Source organism: Mirounga leonina, unplaced genomic scaffold, assembly GCF_011800145.1.
Source record: "Mirounga leonina isolate KUSES-001 unplaced genomic scaffold, KU_Mleo_1.0 Mir_179, whole genome shotgun sequence".
In the NCBI taxonomy this organism is placed as follows: domain Eukaryota; kingdom Metazoa; phylum Chordata; class Mammalia; order Carnivora; family Phocidae; genus Mirounga; species Mirounga leonina.
The window spans coordinates 1911252-1930922 of NW_023270466.1; the positions used below are offsets into that span (position 1 = coordinate 1911252).

Consider the following 19671-nt stretch of genomic DNA (forward strand, 5'->3'; position numbering starts at 1 on the left):
TCTGTTGGGGTGCCTGGTTGGCTCAGAACATGTGACTCTTTTGCGGGGGAGGGACAGAGGTCGAGGGAGAAGGAGGCTCCCCACTGAGCAGGGAGCCTGATGTGGGGCTCTACCCCAGAGCCCCGGGATCATGACCTGAGCCGAAGGCAGATGCCCAACCAACTGAGCCACCCAGGCACCCTGAACATGTGACTCTTGATCCTGGGGCTGTGAACTTGAGCCCCATGTTTGGTGTAGAGATTACTTTAAAAATATAAAATCTTAGGGGCGCTTTGGTGGCTCAGTTGGTTAAGTGTTGGACTCCTGATTTCTGCTCAGGTCATGATCTCGGGATCATGGGATCAAGCCCTTCGTGGGCTCTGCGCTGGGTGTGGAGCCTGCTTAAGATTTTTTTCTCTTCCTCCCCTTCTGCCCCTCCCTGCCCCACTCTTTTTCTCTTTAAAAAAAAATTAATCTTAAAAAAAAAAAGAATTAAGGTGTCTGTTAAGTCCCACCAGCTTTGCAGAGCTGTGAATGTTTTGCTGTTGTTCTTTGAAAAAAGAAGAATCTATAATAAAATGTTCATTCAAGAAAAATTCCGGATTTGTTGTTTTTGTAGCCATTCTCAAGTTACTTTAAATTTTATACATTGTTCACAGGGGCAGAATACATATTGGTTGAGATGTGTTCATAGCTGATGCGTCTCCAAAAATTTTTCATGGATGCTGCCAGATTCTAAACATTTTCTATCTTGTCAGCATTATATAGAGAGGCCGGATGACTCCCTCAGGCCCACTCCCTTTCAAGGAGATCAGATAGAGTTCAAGAGCTTTAGCAAGTAATCTTTCTTCCTAAAGCATTATGTCCTTCGGTACTGCCACTGCAGAATGGAATATTTGTCTTGCTTCTATTCTGGGATCCACTGGATATACCTAGAATCCTTGAGAATTATCAATAATATCACAAATCATTTGTGCTTTGATGCAGCTGAGCTTCTCCAATGGCTGCACTGCCTTGTTTTTAATCCACTTCAGGACCCAGCCCATGTCATAGATGCTGAAACACGGAGGTGTGTTGTCTGAGGAGTGGTTTGGGGCCTGTACTTTGTATTCCAGGACCGAAGGGTACTCTCTGAGGGCGAACCCCAGGGGGTCATCACTAGTGATCACGAATGTGGTCCCTGCAGAGCCAACATTCTTCTGAGCACCAGCAAAAATCACACCAAACTAGGAAACATCTGCCAGCTTGGATAGGACTTTGGAGGACACGGGGCCAACCACCATGGCTCCCTTGACATCACAGATAAAGGCAAACTCCCCTCCGTGCACGGTCTCGTTGGCCCACTAATGCCCATAGGAGGCGTCCGGGCTGAGATTCCAGGGGCTTGAATCTGGAATTTTTGCAAAACTCCCAAGTTTAGGGTAGACAATATTCACATCCCCAAACTTCTAGGCTCCTGCTGCCTTAGCTAACTAAGCTCCTGTCATCTTGCATGTAGCACACCTTCTTGTTTTCAGGCCAACTGGGTTTAAGAGTGACAGCAGGGGACTGGCCTTGACACACCTCTGTGCACAAAAGTCACCTTGTAGTTGTCTGGAACAGCTAACAATTTCTTTCCAAGATTCTCTGTGTTGTTAATCATCTTAGCAAAAGCTGACGGCCTGTGGCTCATTTCAAGAGCAACAGAGCCAACTCCTATTGTAGTCTAATAATTCTTTTTGTATCTCTAAAAACACCAAGCGTTTTTAGACAGCTGGGTGGCCTGGGCCAAACCGACCGCCTGCCCAGGCGGCCGTGGCGGGCCGGGCTAGCTGGTGGGAGGGGGCTGCTCACCCAGCGGCACATCTCTTTCCTTGCTTTGATTACCCTTTGGTCGGAGCTTTCCCCTCCGGAACTGACTCCTCTTTCCTTCCACATGGCATCATCCAGCCGCTGTGGTAGCTGCTCCAGAAGTCAGTTCTCTTCTCTGTGAGGTGTGGCATTTTGTTCAAGTCTGAAAGAGGAGGCAAAAGCGAAAACTTGAGGCATGTTGCTGGTTGCCTCGGATGTTCAGTGGCAGCCTCGAGATAGGGCCCGCAGTCCCCCAGAAAATGACTGATTTATGCCCCAGATGGCCAAACTGGGAAGGCCCAAGTGACGCTGGTTGGCAGCAATGGCTGCTGAGGTGGAGCAAGCAGCTGCTACCCAGACTTTTGTTGTCCTCTCTGAAGTTAGCAAGGCTGCCTGTACAGATAGTGACTGGCTAACTTAAGCAAAGAAACTTTTGAAAAGCTATGAAAAACCTCTCTGGATAGAAGGAGAGGCTGGGAACAAGACTTCTAAAAGGCAATTGGGCAGTTCTAGAAACTGCCCAAAGGTTTCTTCTACTAGTGCTGCTGAAAAAACAAACAAACAAACAACAAAAACCCACAAACTTACCGCGATCATTGTAACTTGCCTGCAATCATTCTGCTCAAGATTTAAATTCCCAGGACAAATCCTCAGGTTAGGCAAGCCTTGGTGCAAATGCTTACTCTCTTGGTGTGAGAAGGACTCTCCCAGGACCAGGATTTCTATCTTGTCAAGTCTACATACAGCTGCGAGAGAAAAACTGCAAAAGCAAAGCTGGGTACTATTGAAGAGGGCAAAGTGAAGCTGTGTCGTTTAACAAAAGGGTCCATTATAATTCACCCCATGGCTATTTTGTTCACATACGTATACTTTAAAACATACTGCCTAACAGAATGCAGCTGTTCTAAAATGAAAAAGTTTCACCCATTCCTCAGAAGGAGGTAACTGTATGTCTCATTACTTACTGCATCAAAATCTAAGCCAAGGATGTCTGGGTGATGTAAATCTCTGCTCCAGCTGCAGCTCAACCATTTTAGATCATGTCCCTAAAAGACAGGCCCAGCCAGGAATTCTTGTGCAAGAGATTCACTAGAGGAAGGCTCTCAGGTGAAAGGAAGCCACGGAAGCAGGGCCTGATCACAGAGTTCTGGAGTCTGAACTGTACACAGAATTGGTGCCAATCTGAAACACAGATAGGAAGAAATGATCTAGATAAAAACCTACCTGATCTACCAAATGAAGACCCCAAGCCCACTGGGGCCACCTCCACCTAAAACTTATGATTTGGTTGTATTTGCCTCACCTTTGCTTTTATGGGGACTTCCAGAGGCTCTCAGATTCCCATATCCCTCTTTCTCCTAAGTTCCCATTCCCAGTGATGGTAGAAAAAAACCACATAAACTTGCCAAGTGAAATGCAAGTTGGTCTTTTCCAGTTTTAAATGGTCTAATTTAAGGGAAATAATTATTCAGTTAAAGGTCAGACCCCTTATTAGGGCTGTTTTTTCTAAAAGGTCTTTCTTTCACTTCCACCTTTCCAAGACCAGCAAGGTTACTGCATTGCTGGGCTATCTACCTTACAACCTCTGCTATGCAGTAACCTTCCCTTTCACCATGGTGACCCCATGGCAAGCCCATTAGCACTCAACTGGTGTCCCTCTTTTGCCATCTAGGAATCAAAGCAAATCCTGTGGAGTGTGTGTGTATGTGTGTGTGTGCATAAAATCTGTGTCCCTCTGTGCCAAAACATGATATGCCTCAATTTCTGCTGTGCTTTACTAGCCCATGTGGTCATAGGATTACTTTGCAGCATTCCAAATAGAAGTGAGGCTTAAGCCTTCTCTGCCTTTAGCTTCCTATTTAACCTACCTGGAGTTCCTGCTCTCACTAATCATCCTCTACTTGTCCAGCCTCAGGATGAACCCTAGGGAGGTCACTGAGGGACCTGGCTGATGCCTTCTATTCTACTCTGTTCCTGCCTAATCTCTCTTCGCTATCAAAATGACTTCTCCCCCTTTTGCTCTGATAAGCAGCTGTTTTATGTCCCCCTCCCAGACCCCCAGATATTTTGTTCTAGGTGAACTGGCCCTTCCCTTCCATGAAGTCCATCCTTAAAGATAGGAAGACTTCACGGAAAAAAGGGGTAAGGGGGATAAGATGACCAAAAGGGTAAAATACTGAAACGATTCTAAAAAGTTTGAAGTTCTGCTGACATACTGTTTGTTTCTCTCACAACTACCGGGCTGGGGGTTACAGGTCTGAGTTTGGGGGAGCAGAGGGAAATGGGTGGAGATATTGAGTGGGAGAACAGGTTCTGGACAGAAAATGAGGTGGCTAGGAAGGCTAAGGCTTGAGGTCACAGGTGTATAGCTGGTGTATCTGTTAACCACAACCCTGTTGGCAAACAGAACTCAAGCCTATAAAACATTTGCATCTTAGATTTTCCAATGTCCTTGACTCAGATTAACTCCCCATTTTAAATATAGACAAATGTAAAGTGCTTAATTTTCTAGGTATTACTTTTTTTCTCTCAGGTCAGATTTCTTCTCTAAGTGCTGAGGCCTGGTTGGGGCAAATGATGACTACCTATGTACACAAGCTGTCTTTACTTTCATCTGCTAAGAGCAGGGGACAGAATTTTGGGTCAAAGCACAGGGATTTTCCTGGTTTTAACTCTACAGTGTATCATTGTGAATGTGTATACATGTATGTACACACACATTGGTTTCTGCTTTTCTAAATACATCTCACAACACTGGTTTTTCTCACTGTTACTGGATTCACTCTCCAAATGAACGATTCCTAACCACTGCATCCTTAGGGTCTAGCACTGTACCTGTACACCTGGGTAACTAAGTATAAGTGAATTAATGAAAAGGTATGATAACATACTTAAGGTTTTTTTATTTATTCAAGAGAGAGTGAGCGCACGAGTGGGGGGCAGGGGGGAGGGCCAGAGGGAGAGGGAGAAGCAGACTTCCCACTGAGCAGGGAGCCCGAAATGGGGCTCAATCCCAGGACCCCAGGATCCAGGACCTGAGCCAAAGGCAGACTCTCAGCCGACTGAGCCACCCAGGTGCCCCCATACTTGTTTCTTACTACATATTGCTGTATTATGTTAGTTTTTAAACTACTGAGTTTGGGGCACCTGGGTAAGCTCAGTCAGTTGAGCACCCACCCCTTGATTTTGGCTCAGGTCACAATCTTGGGGTCATGAGATCAAGCCGTGTGGGGCTCTGCGCTCAATGAGTCTGCTTGTCTCTCTCCTTCCGCTCCTCCCCCTGCCTCTCTCAAATAAAATCTTAAAAAAACAAAACGCACTATTAACTCCAGTTTTGTTAAATAAGCAGATTCCTGGTACCTCCTTCTAGAGATTGTGATTCAAATTGAGGTATGGTCCAGGTGTTTTCATGTTTAACCAGCACCGCTAATTTTTTTTTTTAAAGACTTCATTTGCGGGGTGCCCAGGTGGCTCAGCCATTAGGCGTCTGCCTTTGGCTCAGGTCATGATCCCAGGGTCCTGGGATGGAGCCCAACATTGGGCTCCCTGCTGTGCAAGAAATCTGCTTCTCTCTTCCCCACTCCCCCTGCTTGTGTTCCCTCTCTCGCTGTTCTCAAAATCTTAAAATTTTTGACAGAGAGATAGAGAGGGAACACAAGCAGGGAGAGTGGGAGAGGAAGCAGCAGGCTCCCTGCCGAACAGGGAGCCCAATGTGGGGCTTGATCCCAAGATCATGACCTGAGCTGAAGGCAAACGCTTAAAGACTGAGCCACCCAGGCATCCCCAGCACCACTGATTTTAAAGGTGGTCCTACGAAGTTTTTTGAGAAACACTTATAAAGCTTTCCGTAAGTTCAGTGGCTCCATAAAGAAACTGAGCCCATTTCATCTGAAACTTGCCAGCAATGAGCAGCAACCCTTGGTGATAAATGGGAGATGTAAAGTCATGATTTAATTTACATTTAGCCAAGATTGAATCCCTTTCCAAAAAACTGATAGCATTAAACACTTATCATTTTCCTCCAGTCTCTATGCATTCCAGTAGAATCAGTTATCAGATTTAGGAGTAAAACACTGGATCATCCAATAAAAATATTTTGTAGTCTCATTTTTTGTATTGAGGGTGAGTGAGCACGAGGGGGAGAGAAGGGAGAATCTGAAGCAGCTTTTGTGCTGAGTGCAGAGCCTGACATGGAGCTCTATCTCCCAACCCAGAGATTATGAACTGAGCCAAAACCAAGTTTGAACGCTTAACCAACTGAGCCACTCAGGTGCCCCTGCAGTCTCATTTTAAAGGCAAACTTAAAATTTGAATAGCACAGGTTTTAAAGTCTTCATTCCTAAAAAAACTGGTGCAACCTGGTTTTTAACAGGTCTGTTGGCATTCTGGTAATAGCTTTCAAAGTTAAGCTGAACACATTTTAGAACTGCACGTTTAAATGTGAGGCTTCCATAGATCAGCATATGTACTAGTTGCTTCTTATAAAATTGGTTCAACGTTCCATTAGCATGTTTTACTGAGAACTTTCCCACTTAATTTCCAGCCCATATTCAAACACCATTTACAAATAGTGGCAACGCAAAAGGCCTTTCCTTTCCCAAGTGGTATACCCAACTCTTCAGTGCCAGATATTCTCGAGTCTATTTAATTTTTAGGTTATGTTCAAGGTCTGAACTTGTTAAAAGGCAAAAATGAAAACCCTTCCAACTAATAATCTACGTTCTTACGTGACTAATTTTTGAATGACCAATGACTGCTCTGAAAGCCAGTGTTACATCCAGGGATGCTCTCTGCCAGTAAGACTAAGTTTAACTAAAACGTTGTCACTTTTTCTCTAATGGAAAAGCTCATTTCAAAAGTAGATTATACTACCCTAAACCACTCCAGCTCACCCATACTTAAAATACCCAAGGGGTGTGGCAGTGCAGCCTAATTTCTCCTTTTGGGAAACTATACCACAGTTATCAAAGTTTTAAGTCATGTTGTGACAATTTCACTTACCAAGAGAACACTAAAAAGGGAGTTTCACCAAAATTCTGCCTCAAAGTGAGGTTGCATGCATGTACTACTTATATTTCAGAAAACTATCTACTTCATCTTCATATTACATGCAAGTCTTTTTCCTAAACTGAAAAAAAAGCAGAATGGCATCAAGTATTTTCCACAGAATTGAGCTGTTATGTTTTCTGGACAGTTGGCGGTTAACAAATTTTTGGAACTTGTGAGCCAGGAACCATACTCCCCAGTTGTTACATTTATTGGTCTTTATTTTCAAACATTAAACTAGAGCTATCTTAAAAAACCTAAGAAACCCAAAATTTCTCATAGGTAATGTGAGAGTAGTCTTATTAAAGAATTGGATAATAATTCCAGCTCTCATCATGACTCCCCCTTTAACAAATAAAGAGCTTAGTGATTGGGATTTTGTATTTACCACCCCTACCAGATTTATGCTAGAAACACACTTCACACGAAAAAAAAAATGTAATTTAAGATTACTGTATTTCCTTACAAGAGGAACGTTTGAACAAATTTTACAGGTAGTCATCAACCCTCGTTCAAATTGGGTACACATCAAATCTAGCATTATGGGAGTTTTGTTTATTTGGAAGTGAACTTTTAACTATCAATACAAATGCCAAGATACTACACAAAACATCCACAGGAACTTTTTTCATCGTTTTTTTGAATTGTTCACAAACATTTCCTACATAATCCAACATATAACAGAGAAATGGTACATCTTTTTCCTTCAATTTGCATACAATGGAAAAAAACAAGAATATATATATATTTTACAAAGTTTAACTAATAGACACTAGCAGGCTGACAGTTTGTCTATAGGTGAGAAATTATCTAATAAAAAATAATAAGAATTTATTTAGCATCAGTCCCTTCCATAACCAAGTATTATTCTGATTAATAAAACTTGCTGCCATTAGGCTTCTGGCATATACTTATATCATTACTCAATTTGTAGTATTGCTCCCCACCTTGGTTCTCCATTCACAATCACTAACATAGAAAACTGTTGCAGAGTAGGGGCAAGCATTTGCAAACAAAAAAAATCCCCAGCTTATTATAAGCATTAATGTGTATGACGGAATTTCTTCCCAAGCAATAGACTTTCAAATCATCAAGAAATCACCAGAATGGAATTAGCCAAGATATTTTGCCTATGTCCAAGAAGAGATGCATTTATTTATATCCAACAGAGGAGCTGAAAATCAAACTTAGTGTTTAGTTTGGGGTGGGTTGGGGATCCAGCCATTTGAAAAATGACTGTCTTAAAAAAAAAAAATGACCACCAAAATAGGTTCACTAAATTTATTTTAAAAATCATAAAACGTTTCTTACAAAAGAGCATTACATTCTGCACACTGCTCTGAATAGATGCCAGGGACAATTGGACTATTGTTACTTTTCCTCCCTGTCCCACCCCCCCAAAATGTTACAGTGACCACAAAGCAAAGTGTTCACAATAATTACATGGGGGGAATTTTTTCTTTTAAACCACCAACAATGAACAAAAATTAAAATTCACTCACTCTGCTGTTGTTTCAAAATTTCAATGTTAGTTTTTGCACGCCCTTCCCCCCCCCACCCTGTTTGTAAGGAACTAAAACATTACATCTGGTGAACAGCAAAGATTTCACTACACCTCAAATGCAGAACACCTATGAAGCAGAGGAATGTTGGCTTTTTAAACAGAAGCAGATAAAAAAAAAAAGATGCAGGACTCCTTCAGTTCTTCACTAGTCTTAGAAAAACTTTCCAGAATACTGCTTCACACTATAAAAAAGAAAAAATATCTTGCATTAGAATCCTTCAACATCTGCATACTGCTTCACACTATAAAAGAAAAGAAAAAAAAGTACGAATTAGAATTTTTGTTCGTAACATCTTCATCAACATTAAGACAATTTCAATGCTAAATTAAAATGATAAACATGTCCATTACAATTAGAAATAAGAATTAAAACATTAGCAATTACAAAATTAGAGCAATGTAAAATTCAAGAAAATAATTAATAGTAAATCAGACATTAGTAGAGCAGAATTAGGAAAATGAAATTAAAAGTTGTTAATACTTGGTAGAAAAGACAAAGAAATGCCAGTAAGGTGTGAAATGCTGCATTTTACAGCACCAATCATTTGTCCTGTAGAGGCATGGCCTGTGCCATATGGCAGACTGTGATTTGTTGTCGATTTAGTTATCTAAAAACAACAAAATCACTAGTCTTCCACACAGAACTAGACCAACATCCACTGAATCTTCTATATTTTCTACAGGCTCTGTATAATTTATAACAAGTGGTTTTGGCAGCAGTTTTCACCAGAGAAATGAGAAGTTTGCTTGGTTAAGGCTTCTTCCAGCAAGATTAGTATTGAATGTCTTCGTTTTTAGTAAGAAAGCAGAAGAAAATCAAAGCAAAGCTATTAAGATGTTTAGAAGTTAGGTCCCCAAAAGGTTGAGACACCATGGCTTCTAAAAGAAAAATCAATTGAGAAGAAAAGCTTTTTAAAGTTTTAGTATGGGTATGCTAACATAAAGCTAAATCCAAACTGACCTGTTCTGCAGCAAATACTGTGCATTCTGTATCTGGTCCTGTGTTCCCGTAATGGTAATGATCCGATCTTCAGACCCTTCTAGAGGTTCGTCAATTTTGATCGAAGCTCCTGACTCATGACGGATTTGTTTAATCCGCTGACCACCTTTGCCAATGATAGATCCAGCCAACTGAAAAGATTTTTAAAAACAAGTGTTTATGATATACTTTAAAAATAACCATATTACTGGTATTTTCAATGAATTGTCAAGTATTAACACTGCACAGTTCATTCTAGGATTAAAGATCTCCAACTCAACAAGGTTTGAATTAATTTGATTATTAATTTGAATTCCTTTAATATAAACAAATCAAGGGCTCAGAGTCCTCTGCTTTTAAAGAAGTCAAACCAGAGAAAGACACCTTGCTGAAGTCTGTAAAACACAATTTTAATCCTAAGATTCAGTACTTTAAGACCCTTAAAGCCAGGGAATTTAAAGAAAATGATTTATTAAATGTTCCTTGTAACATTACAAGAACGTAAAAATTTAAAGAATACTACTTACATCTTTGGGAATAGTTACTTGTGTAGTAATAATAGGTCCACCAAGATCACCATATGAGCCACGACCCCCTGCATAGGAATAATCTGATTTAAATAATGAGCATTAAGTTCATTTAGAAAGCATGAAATAATGTTTTGATTTCACAAAGGAAAAAACTTACCATATCCGGAGCCACCCTAAAAATGGAAAGAAAAAATAAAAAATTACTTTGCCTTCAAAACTATTCTTCAGGTATTTTAATATTCCTAAAATCTTAGTTTAGAAAACTAAAGTCCTCCCATATTCTCCCTAGTATGTTTCAGAAGACAATCCTTGGGGGAAGAAACCCTTCAGGTACATAGCACAGGAGCAAAAACATTACACAAGGGGAAAACAAACACTTACTGGCAAGTAGGCAAGCATTTTAAATTGTTACTGATATGAATACAAACACCCCTGATACTCAACCTGTGGTTCATAAGCCATCTGCCATTCTGATGGGCTCCATGTATCTATTGCAGAGTCCCAAGTTTCATCAGCACTGAAACCAACCTGTGTCAGAGACAGAAGTATTAACATAACCTGCAGTTTCAGCCACAGAGCTACCGTTTTTATACGCATTTCTATCTTGCGTCACTAAAATACCTATCATTGGCAGCAATCACATATTGTCCAGAAACAAAAATAGCTAAATAAAGTCTTAATATTCTAGCTAACAACTGAAATGATTTAACTAGTTGTCTAAGAAGTCCATTCAAGCTTCCAATTAACAATCATCTTCAACAAAGTGTCAACTACATGACTTTAGAACCCTAAAAGTTCTCATATACGTTGATAAATGAAGAGTTCTTACCATGCCATCGTAGCGGTCTCCAGGTCTTCCTCTTCTGTCATAGGCCATTAGATCTCTGCAAGCATAGTACTTGTTGTTGTCATCTGTTCGCTTACATGTCACACACACCAAATAAAAACCTACCCTATCTACCCATAGAGTGAAGCCTCTTACAAATTAGCAATGTGTGGATGGAAGAAACTTACCCTCCTCTAGGTGGTGGTGGTGGAGGAAGAGGAAGATTCCGAGCTCTGCTACCACCCCGGCCACCTCGTCCAGGAGGAGGTGGAGGAGGTCCCCGACGAGGGCTCATATCGTCATAATCTCTTCTAGATGGAGGCATAGGACGCCCACCCCGACCAGGAGGCATTCTGTCAAAACCACCTCTTCCCCGCATGGGAAATCCCACAGGGCGTCCACGGCGGTCATCAAACATCATTGTAAAACCACCATAATCGTAGGTTTCATCATAAAAATTGGGATCATAAGGCTGTGCACGTCCTTTGATGGGAGACTAAAACAAAAATAGAGCAATGTTACAGACTGAAAAGAACCTTGTTTCATATCAAATGATTAACAAGCCGAATGTTTCAAGTCCTTTATTTCTCCTAGGAGGTACTTGTGACAGGGAAAGGAATGCAGGCAAAGGTTAACAGTAGAAAGAATTTAAAAAAATGGAGAATTTTTGTTGAGTCCTAAACAAAGTTTTAGCAGCCTGCTTTTATTGTTCCATCTCAAGAGACTTGTACAAACCCCATTCATACATTTCACAATGGGGTCTGTAAAGAACAAAGTAACTATCTCAAGGACTGAGGCAATCAGTATCTTGTATAAGAAGTCTGTAACTCATACTGAAGCACAGGTGGGAAGCTGTGCAATGTGGTACTATAGAGGAACTATAGAAACTTCATTTGAAGGACCAAAGGCTATTAAAAATTCTCACCAATGATCAAATGACCTCTCCCCTGGCTCAAATTTTTAAATTGAAGTGATAGCTAAAAAATTAGCTGAAGAGTAAGGACAAATAAAAACCATTTGTCTCAACACTGTGAAACTAAGAATAAAACATCTGTTCCATGGAATTAAATGTAAATAAAATATTCTGAAGATACCTCTGATATAAGATCAAGGATGATCTTGATGCACTCTACAACCCTATCAGGTTTTCCTCCAATAAGAACGACTCTGTCAGTGGAATGAGGACAGCATTCCTGGAAAAGCTTGATTGTTGTCTGTGTGTTCTGTGGTAAGTTTACGAAAAAGGGGAAGCGTTAATCAGAAGGGGAAAAAGAAAATAAAGTTTCTTGGGTTCAGAAAAATTTACATTCACATCCAGGAACCCCTCTCCCATAAAAACCCTGTTAGTAACTCTAGGACTTTGCCATGGTATTGGCGAAAGAACTTGTCCTAGCATGTCCAGGCCTGTTAGATTTTAAAAGTGAACTAGATAAATAGAAGTGGTAAGGAATTTAAGGAGAGAACTCAAAAGGGGGAATGAGAGAAGCCCACTGACCCAGCTCTGTATGAAATACTATTGTCTAGTAATACGGCAAGGAAAACAACTGCTTTTTACCTCTCGAAGTTCTTTGATTTTAGCACCTTTGACCCCAATAATTCCTCCTGCCAGACTCTGATGAATCAACAGTCTCAACTCGCAGTCAAAGTCACTTCCTTTATAGTGCTGGTACTGCAGAGGGAGAATTATAAAATTTTAGTCCCAAATCAAGGAATCCCCAATACACACTTATCTGCTATAAGCATGACAATATACTGTTGCAGTGAGCAACCTGAATTTATATTTCAATAACTTTACCAGTTATGTGCTTATTATCCTCAATAGCCAGGCCCAAAAAGGACATTCTGCACCACCTTAAAAAACTATTTTATTTTCAGGTCCTGCAACACCATACCCACACTGCAGCCATTTAGCATGTCGCTGTTACCACAAAATTATTATTAACATTCAAATAACACCATAATAAAAATGACTGCAAAGCACTTTGCAAATGTAGTTAATTCCCACTGCAGCATGGAGCAGGGTCAACAGTGAGTTGTAAGACCATTCATTTATCATGTTTTTAAGCCTTTTTCTATAGAGACGGGAAAAGTACGCTATGTTAAAAATAAAATTGATCCTATGGGCCAGGCTCCATACTTCAGTGGGGTTCAATGGCACTATGACATACATTTAAGCATTCCACAGCATCAGATTCGAGCGGGAGCTGGCTGGTTGCAGTGGGTGATGGCAACTGCAGGCCCTGAAAGTAGAAAAATAAGAGTAATAGGTTAAGTGTCTAGTGTGATCAGGCTATTGTCGCATATATTGGTAAAGCTACTACAACATATTTCACATCTATAACGTTAAAGAAAAATTGCTTATCTATTCTTAAGAATCAATGTGTAACCTTCTCCTATATACCCAATAAATACATGATTACATAGAATTAAAAAAAAAATCCTTGAACTAGATCATAGTCCTTTCCAACAGAGTCCCACAATCAATATTCTAATTAAAAAAAAAACACCTCCCCTATAACCACAGTCCATGAAATACATGCTAAACCCATGTGCATGACCACAGGTAGTTCGTATTTACTCTGGAGTGGCCAGACTACATTAAAAATTTTTTTTTCAGATTACATTTTAAAACAATGTGGAACAGTAACCATATACATTTTGTTATGTAAGACGTTGCTGCTACAAACTGTTATAGCCACTGTCTCTCCACCGCCCCCATTTAGCCCCAATAAAACACTTCAACAATCCCTCCTCAATTGCCAAATACATTAAAAACAAAAAAAGAGCCTACCTCTTCCAAGGTAGGGATGATTTTCTTCAGAATTTCTCCAATTGTTTCAATATCAGCACTGATACTCAATATGCTGTCAAACATCACAAATACCAGATAGTACAAAAAAGGTGGAAAAGAAAAATGAGTTTTGTGTTCATCATCATTAGTCATACAAACTTTTACAGAGAAGTTACATACAATTATTTAATCTCCCCATTTAAAGTAGCCTATTTATAGATTTTTCACATGCATTTTGTTTTATGCCCAATACAGACATGGTAACAATATTAGGAGACTTGCAGAGAGACAGAGAGAATGGGCTCTTGGAAGGGCTCAGATTAAGTGGGCAATAAATTGACCAGAACTGAAGCAGAGTTGAATATTTATGTTCCCCGCCACCACTAAGTTAATTAAGGATACCCTCGCTGTTACATTGGTAAAACTGGCACACCTTCTCTTAGGCAAAAGTGGGGGAATATGCAAGTGGTGAACATTATATTTGGAGTAAGGTTATGGATACCAGTTAGAAATTAGATCACTAATGGGCTCTGCAAGAAAACAAATACAAATGCGAGACAAAACAAAGACAACACAAATGAGAAGTGAAGGAAAGTGAACCAGAGTTAGCATTTCATCAGAAAAAATTATGAACAGGCAATGTTGGGAAGCAAGGTGGGCCACAAAGACAGAGCGAGAGACTATTTTGGTAACAATTTGATTTACAATGCAGCAAATATGCAACACTTGAAGCTGTGCTCCTTCCATCGAAATAAAATTAGTGGATCGTTTGGGTGGGCAACTCACGGTAAAAGTTCAGTGACAAAAAGACTTAATGGGGAAAATAAGACAGAAACTTGAAAAACAATACACCGTCTAAAGGGGATACTATTTAATTATATAAAAGGCAGGTAATAAAATACATTTCTCTCTTTCTAATCAGGCAGTGAGGCATAAACTGTTGGGACATACCGCTCGGGGCCACTGCTGTCTGGGACTGAAACACTGGCATTGTACTGCATTGGTCATTGGCGTTCGTGGATGTTGGCATTGGGCATGGGCATTCAATCAGAAGTTGTCAAGTATGGTACCCGTTTGGCAACGAGCACATTTTTGGGCATAGCCAACCAGGGTTTTCACATGGGCGTTCAGGGGCGGATGGGCCAACGTCATGGTGGGCAACGCAGGGGTAAGTCGATCCAGTACATGGGCAACGGAGATATATGGCCAAAAAAACAAGGAGAGGGAAAAGGGGGAAAAGCAATAAATTTTAATTTAATACAAACTATACTCATACTCTCAATTAATGAAACAAGCTTAAGTTGTTCTGAAGACTAACACAATAATGGACTTCTCTATATCTGACTGTGGCTTAACATTTAAGGACCTTAAATGATGGTACTATTTTTTTTTTTTTTTTTTTTAAAACAAACGATGTTTCAGTAGCAGGCTGGCTCATGAGGGTAGACACAAAACCTGTCATGACTCAGTTTACTGAAATTCTTGAGGAAATGGGGAAATAACCCAGATAATTATATAGAACATCTGGATTAAGAGGAGAGAGGTTTATAAAAGACAAAACAAAAATTCCCACACCACCAAAAACCCTAACTCTTAAAAAGATCAGGTTTGGTTTCCTGGAGGTTTAAAACGCATTCCTAGATCCTAGCAGGCAAGTAAAATTTTAAACAAAATTTCAAGTTCAGTTTACAAGAGGAACATACAAAGATCTGCGACCAAGAGAGAAATGAAATACTGTCAATAAGTATTCAACACAAAGTTATTATTTGCCTCAACTTTAGCAAGGAAACATTAAAAGAGTATGTACACTATGAGAAAAAAATTTAGTAATTTTGGTGTAGCCAAGTCCTAGAAATATGCTCACTTCTGGTGATACCAACATTTAATGTGTCTAATCACAAGAGTCAACCCACTATAAAATACGAAGACTCAAACAATCTTTGGCATTGACAAATGGTTTCCCAATTAAGTGTCTATTCTTTACCCATATTTAAATCATGCAACCTCAAATTAATCTGTGCTCCATGTGCAAACTGTTAAACAGATGGACGATTAAAAAAAGGAAATAAAAATTTGAGTTTAATCAGCCACCTGCAATGGTTTTGATATACTGTAATTGATTCACACACAGTAAATGGTGTAATTAAGGGTTTTTACGCTGTCGTTATTTTCCAATTAAAATGTTATCTTGAAGTGAATAATTTGGTGGGAAGTTATCAGAAAATGAAGAGGTTTAATACAGACCCACCCCTCCCCAAACTCAATCTGGGCTTTGTTAAGTCAGGAATGGCAAACTGAAATCATCTATGTAATCAATTATTACAAATGGCTTGTATCTAGGCTATTAAATGATTTCTATGATGCAAAATATTTAAATTTCTACACACAAACTGAAGCTGCTCGTTTAGTATTTAAACTCTTTAATACTTACGTCTGTACGGAGGGCCTTAATATTCTTGCCTCCTTTTCCAATCACTGCCCCAGCATTCTGGAGGAGAGAAAAAAACAAGAAGCTTACTTTTTCTTTTCCTATATTAATGCCTTCCTATGTTCTTAAACTGTAGCAAAAAAAAAACCACCCCCAAACCGTAAAACCTAATCTCTCCTTTTTTTGGTCAGAGAGCTGAAAATCTATCAGAGACCACAAACTCAAATCATCACGTTAAAAAAAGAAAAATGAGTCTGTGGCTTTAGGGACTAAACATCAAGACAGCTTTGGAATATTCAGCATGCCAAAAAGTACACGGAACATGGAAGTTAAGCACTGATTAATTACAGTTTTCTTCTCAGAAACAATTTAAACATTATCAGGTACCTTCACATTGTGACATGTGGTATTATCAATCAAGTAAGCCGCCAACTAGGGTGTTTTCCCCACAATGTAATCAAGGTATAAACTTTAATCCACCAATGCTTTAAGCATCACCTACACCCTTTCTGCTACTTTGACCTGCAAGGACTAGTTTTATATTAAGTGCTTTTGTTTTATCAAAATAACGTGGCCTATAGATCTGTTTAGAAAGAGCCACACAAATCTTTCTTCAATCTGTAAGGCTTAGAATGCTTCCCAGAGGGCCAAACCAGAACTTATTTTAATTTCTACTCTAGTTAAGAACCACTTTTAAATTTCCAAGAATAAAATTTATACCTTGCTCTGAAGCAAAATGCGTAATTCAACCATCTCGTCAGTATTTCTAGATCTTTTAAAAGCTTGTTCCTCTTCCATATCTTCTGCAGGGCGTTTACCTAGAAATTAACAGTTCAGATTTCAAAGAAAGCACCAGTTATCACCAAGAAAAAGTACCTTTAATTGAACTACATTTTAATTTCAACTCGTAGGTCAGAGAAAGCAGCTCCATTCTGTTTGTGGAGATTTGTTGCTAACTCAGTCAAAGCCCGTTCCCTTCCAGTAATACTTTCTAAACACAAAACAATGTGACAAAATGCTTCAAAGGACTAAAATTATAAAATGCAAAGGAAAGGTATTTTTACTGTTTCTATCTTTAAAATCACCAATGCAAATAACAATTACCTGTAGTTCATAAATAAAAGTGAAGAGAAATCTGACAGGGATGTCAGACTAAACAAACAGTTCTAAACGAAATTAACGAAATGGAAAACCCCAAAATTGTAAATTAAAATGTCTTCTCACCAAATTCACCATTGGTTTCGGTGTTGGGGAAGGTTTCCTCTGGCTGTTCAGTTTCCATTTTCTTGTATTAAATGGATACACCAATCTGTTGAAAGATAGAGAGACTGGTACATTTGGTTTACTGGAAAAGTAAGCTTTGTGTCTCGCTAAATAATAAAAAAAGGCAAAGAAATGACTCTGCTTCTAGAACGTACCAGGTATAATATATCCTTGCAGAGCAGAACTGAAGTGTTCTGGGCGGGACCAACTGACACCCTAGTGCTGCAGTAGCCTATAAAAACCAACATAAATCAGTTTTGCTTTTTGGTTGATTACTGAATACTAATGAACAGTGATTTGAATACAAACTCAACTTTCTAAAACTGGGTCTTACACTCTCAAATGATCGCCTTAGGAAAAACCAAAAACCGAAGGACCCTATCTGATTTTTTGCAAAAAGAAAACCACGCAATTTTTAGCCACTGGACGGGAGTCCCACCACCGTAACTAATTGTTTTATACAATACAGAAAAGACCAAAGGTCTGTAAGACCTATACATAAGCCCAAGAGCCTTCAATTTTGTCCCTAAAGGTACACATTTACGGATGTATAAAATTAGTTACATTGGGATTTTTAAATTGCGTGTGGGTTTCTTCCCTTTGGTGACTTGAAATGCCATTCTCCGCAATCTCTAAAGTTTACAAATATGAAGGCAAATTCAAGCTATATCCAACAATCCGGTCAATGTACTGAAAAAAGATTAAATCTTAAAACCTCATACAGGAGCAGACCCCAACTACCAATAATACCCGATTATTCAAACAGGGCAAATGAAGCCCTAGAACGCTAATACTGCCACTACAAGAATATTTTAAGTTAGGTTTTAAAAGTCTATAACCTAACAATTACACCTTTAACGCCGGAGTGATGGGACTGCAAACAGCCTTTCACCAGCGCTCGCAGAACTAGCAGAAAGAGGCGACAGTGGCCTCTGGTAGGTAAAAGACGGATACCTAGACAGCCCAGAACTACATTCATGGCTCCCGTTCTTCCGTAACGTTTGTCGATAACCGACTAACTGAAACGCTACCCTCACCGCCCATCACTCAGCTAAATGTCAAGGCATGAGAGATTTAGATAAAGGAACTTAAAGACGGCGGGCTCTCCTTGTAAGGAAAGCGTTGCCACGGTTCACCGTTCAGGTCCTTCAGTCACCACTCCTCAAATCGCTAAATATGGGAGCGACCAGCCGAACGCAAACATGCCCCCCCCGCCAGGCCCCGCACGGTACCGGGGATCAGCAACAGCCGAACAACAGGAGTTGAAAAAGCTGAAGGAGAGAGCAGAAGCGCCGCGCCGCTCCTCACCCAGACCCGACAGGAAATGGCGGCCCGCGTAATGGCGACTACGTGCTACTAGGCGGAGCCGAGCGCGGACCCCCCTCCCCCACCCACCACGCGGTCCCGAGATCTCATCCCCCGCACCCTCCCCCCACCGCGGGAGAGACAAAGCAACGGAGGCAGCCTCGACTATTCCATCTCCCCCGCTCAAGCTCCCAGCTCGGGCCGGGAGGGCCCAAGTGCGGCGGGACTCACACAAAGACAGCGACGGCGTTCTCCACTGCCCTTGGGTCAAGCCCGCCGGCCGCTTCTGCTTCCTACACAAGGTGCCTAGTTCTGAAGACTATGAGGACTACGAAACTACAGCTCATCCTACAGGCACACGCCTCGCAATTACCCGAAGCCTCTAGCACCACAACGCGGACTGCGGATATACGCTCAGGGAAATGGCGGAGGTGGGGGGAGGGGAAACCGGGCAACGTTCCCTCTCCGAGAATCGGCCAACCACCAAGCAGCCCCCAAACGCCTCTCTCAAGCGGCAAACTTGATCTCTGACCCTCGCCCCCACGCGCCGTTCGTCCAGCCCCGCTCCTCACCGCGCGAGGCCGCCGTCCCTGTGCCGCCGCGCCGCCTCAGCCGGTCACAGCCAGACAGAGAACGAGCGCAGGCCCCCGCCGCCTTCCCCCGCCTCCCCGCGGTCTACCCCGCCGCCGAGCCCAATTGGTTGCCCGGGGTCTAGCGGTGGCGCGAGGGCAAAGCGATTGGCCCAAGGCCGCGTCAATCAAAGCGCCGAAGGCGGCGACGCCACGCCTCGCGCCGGCGCCTCCCTTCAGATTGTGAGGCCGCTAAGGGCCCGAGAAAAGCCGGGCTTGAAAAAAGTCAACGCAGCCTTTAGGGAGGCCAAACCCATGCCTGGATCTATAATACCCTAGCGCCAAAAACCCCAATTACCTATAGGCCGCAAGAAAGAGGGACGTAGGCAAGACGTCGATGTTGCTGCAGCAGAGAAACAGAGGATAATGGCGTCTGCAGTGCTTTCGCCTGGAGCGCCCTCCTCCTTTCTCGTTCGCGCACTCACTAGCGGCAGAGGGGAGGGAGGGGGGAAAAACCTCTCGCGAGAACTGAAGGCTACCCCGTTCACGCGCACTGGGAGG

General features: G+C 41.3%; 1 protein-coding gene and 1 pseudogene across 6 annotated transcripts; both read right to left on the bottom strand.

Moving 5' to 3' along the window:
* Positions 1-884: 884 nt before the first annotated feature.
* LOC118023352 lies at positions 885-2426 on the bottom strand (annotated as a pseudogene).
* Positions 2427-7292: 4866 nt separating this feature from the next.
* Positions 7293-19626, bottom strand: HNRNPK (heterogeneous nuclear ribonucleoprotein K). Of its 6 annotated transcripts, none has more exons than XM_035024399.1 (17): positions 19469-19626; positions 17392-17468; positions 17198-17282; positions 16694-16791; positions 15977-16033; positions 14497-14540; positions 13546-13618; positions 12923-12994; positions 12310-12423; positions 11849-11977; positions 10943-11250; positions 10758-10812; positions 10373-10456; positions 10086-10101; positions 9926-10008; positions 9381-9550; positions 7293-8661 (listed from the first exon to the last, which is right to left on the bottom strand). In XM_035024399.1, the coding sequence occupies exons 3-17, from the start codon at positions 17253-17255 to the stop codon at positions 8628-8630; spliced, it is 1395 nt and encodes a 464-aa protein (XP_034880290.1). In that variant the 5' UTR covers positions 17256-17282; positions 17392-17468; positions 19469-19626; the 3' UTR covers positions 7293-8627. The 6 variants fall into 6 exon arrangements, with proteins under 6 accessions (XP_034880290.1, XP_034880291.1, XP_034880292.1 ...); XM_035024401.1 differs by having other exon boundaries at positions 7391-8601; positions 19469-19585; XM_035024398.1 differs by lacking the exon at positions 19469-19626 and adding an exon at positions 19114-19206 and having other exon boundaries at positions 7396-8661.
* Positions 19627-19671: the final 45 nt, after the last annotated feature.

Coding starts and splice junctions, on each gene's coding strand:
- HNRNPK (XM_035024399.1), bottom strand. CDS start 17,255: ATGGAAACTGAACAGCCAGAGGAAACCTTCCCCAACACCGAAACCAAT. Junction 14,541..15,976: donor TTAAGGCCCTCCGTACAGAC/GTAAGTATTAAA, acceptor TGACCAATGCAG/TACAATGCCAGTGTTTCAGT. Junction 13,619..14,496: donor GACAGCAGTGGCCCCGAGCG/GTATGTCCCAAC, acceptor GATGTTTGACAG/CATATTGAGTATCAGTGCTG.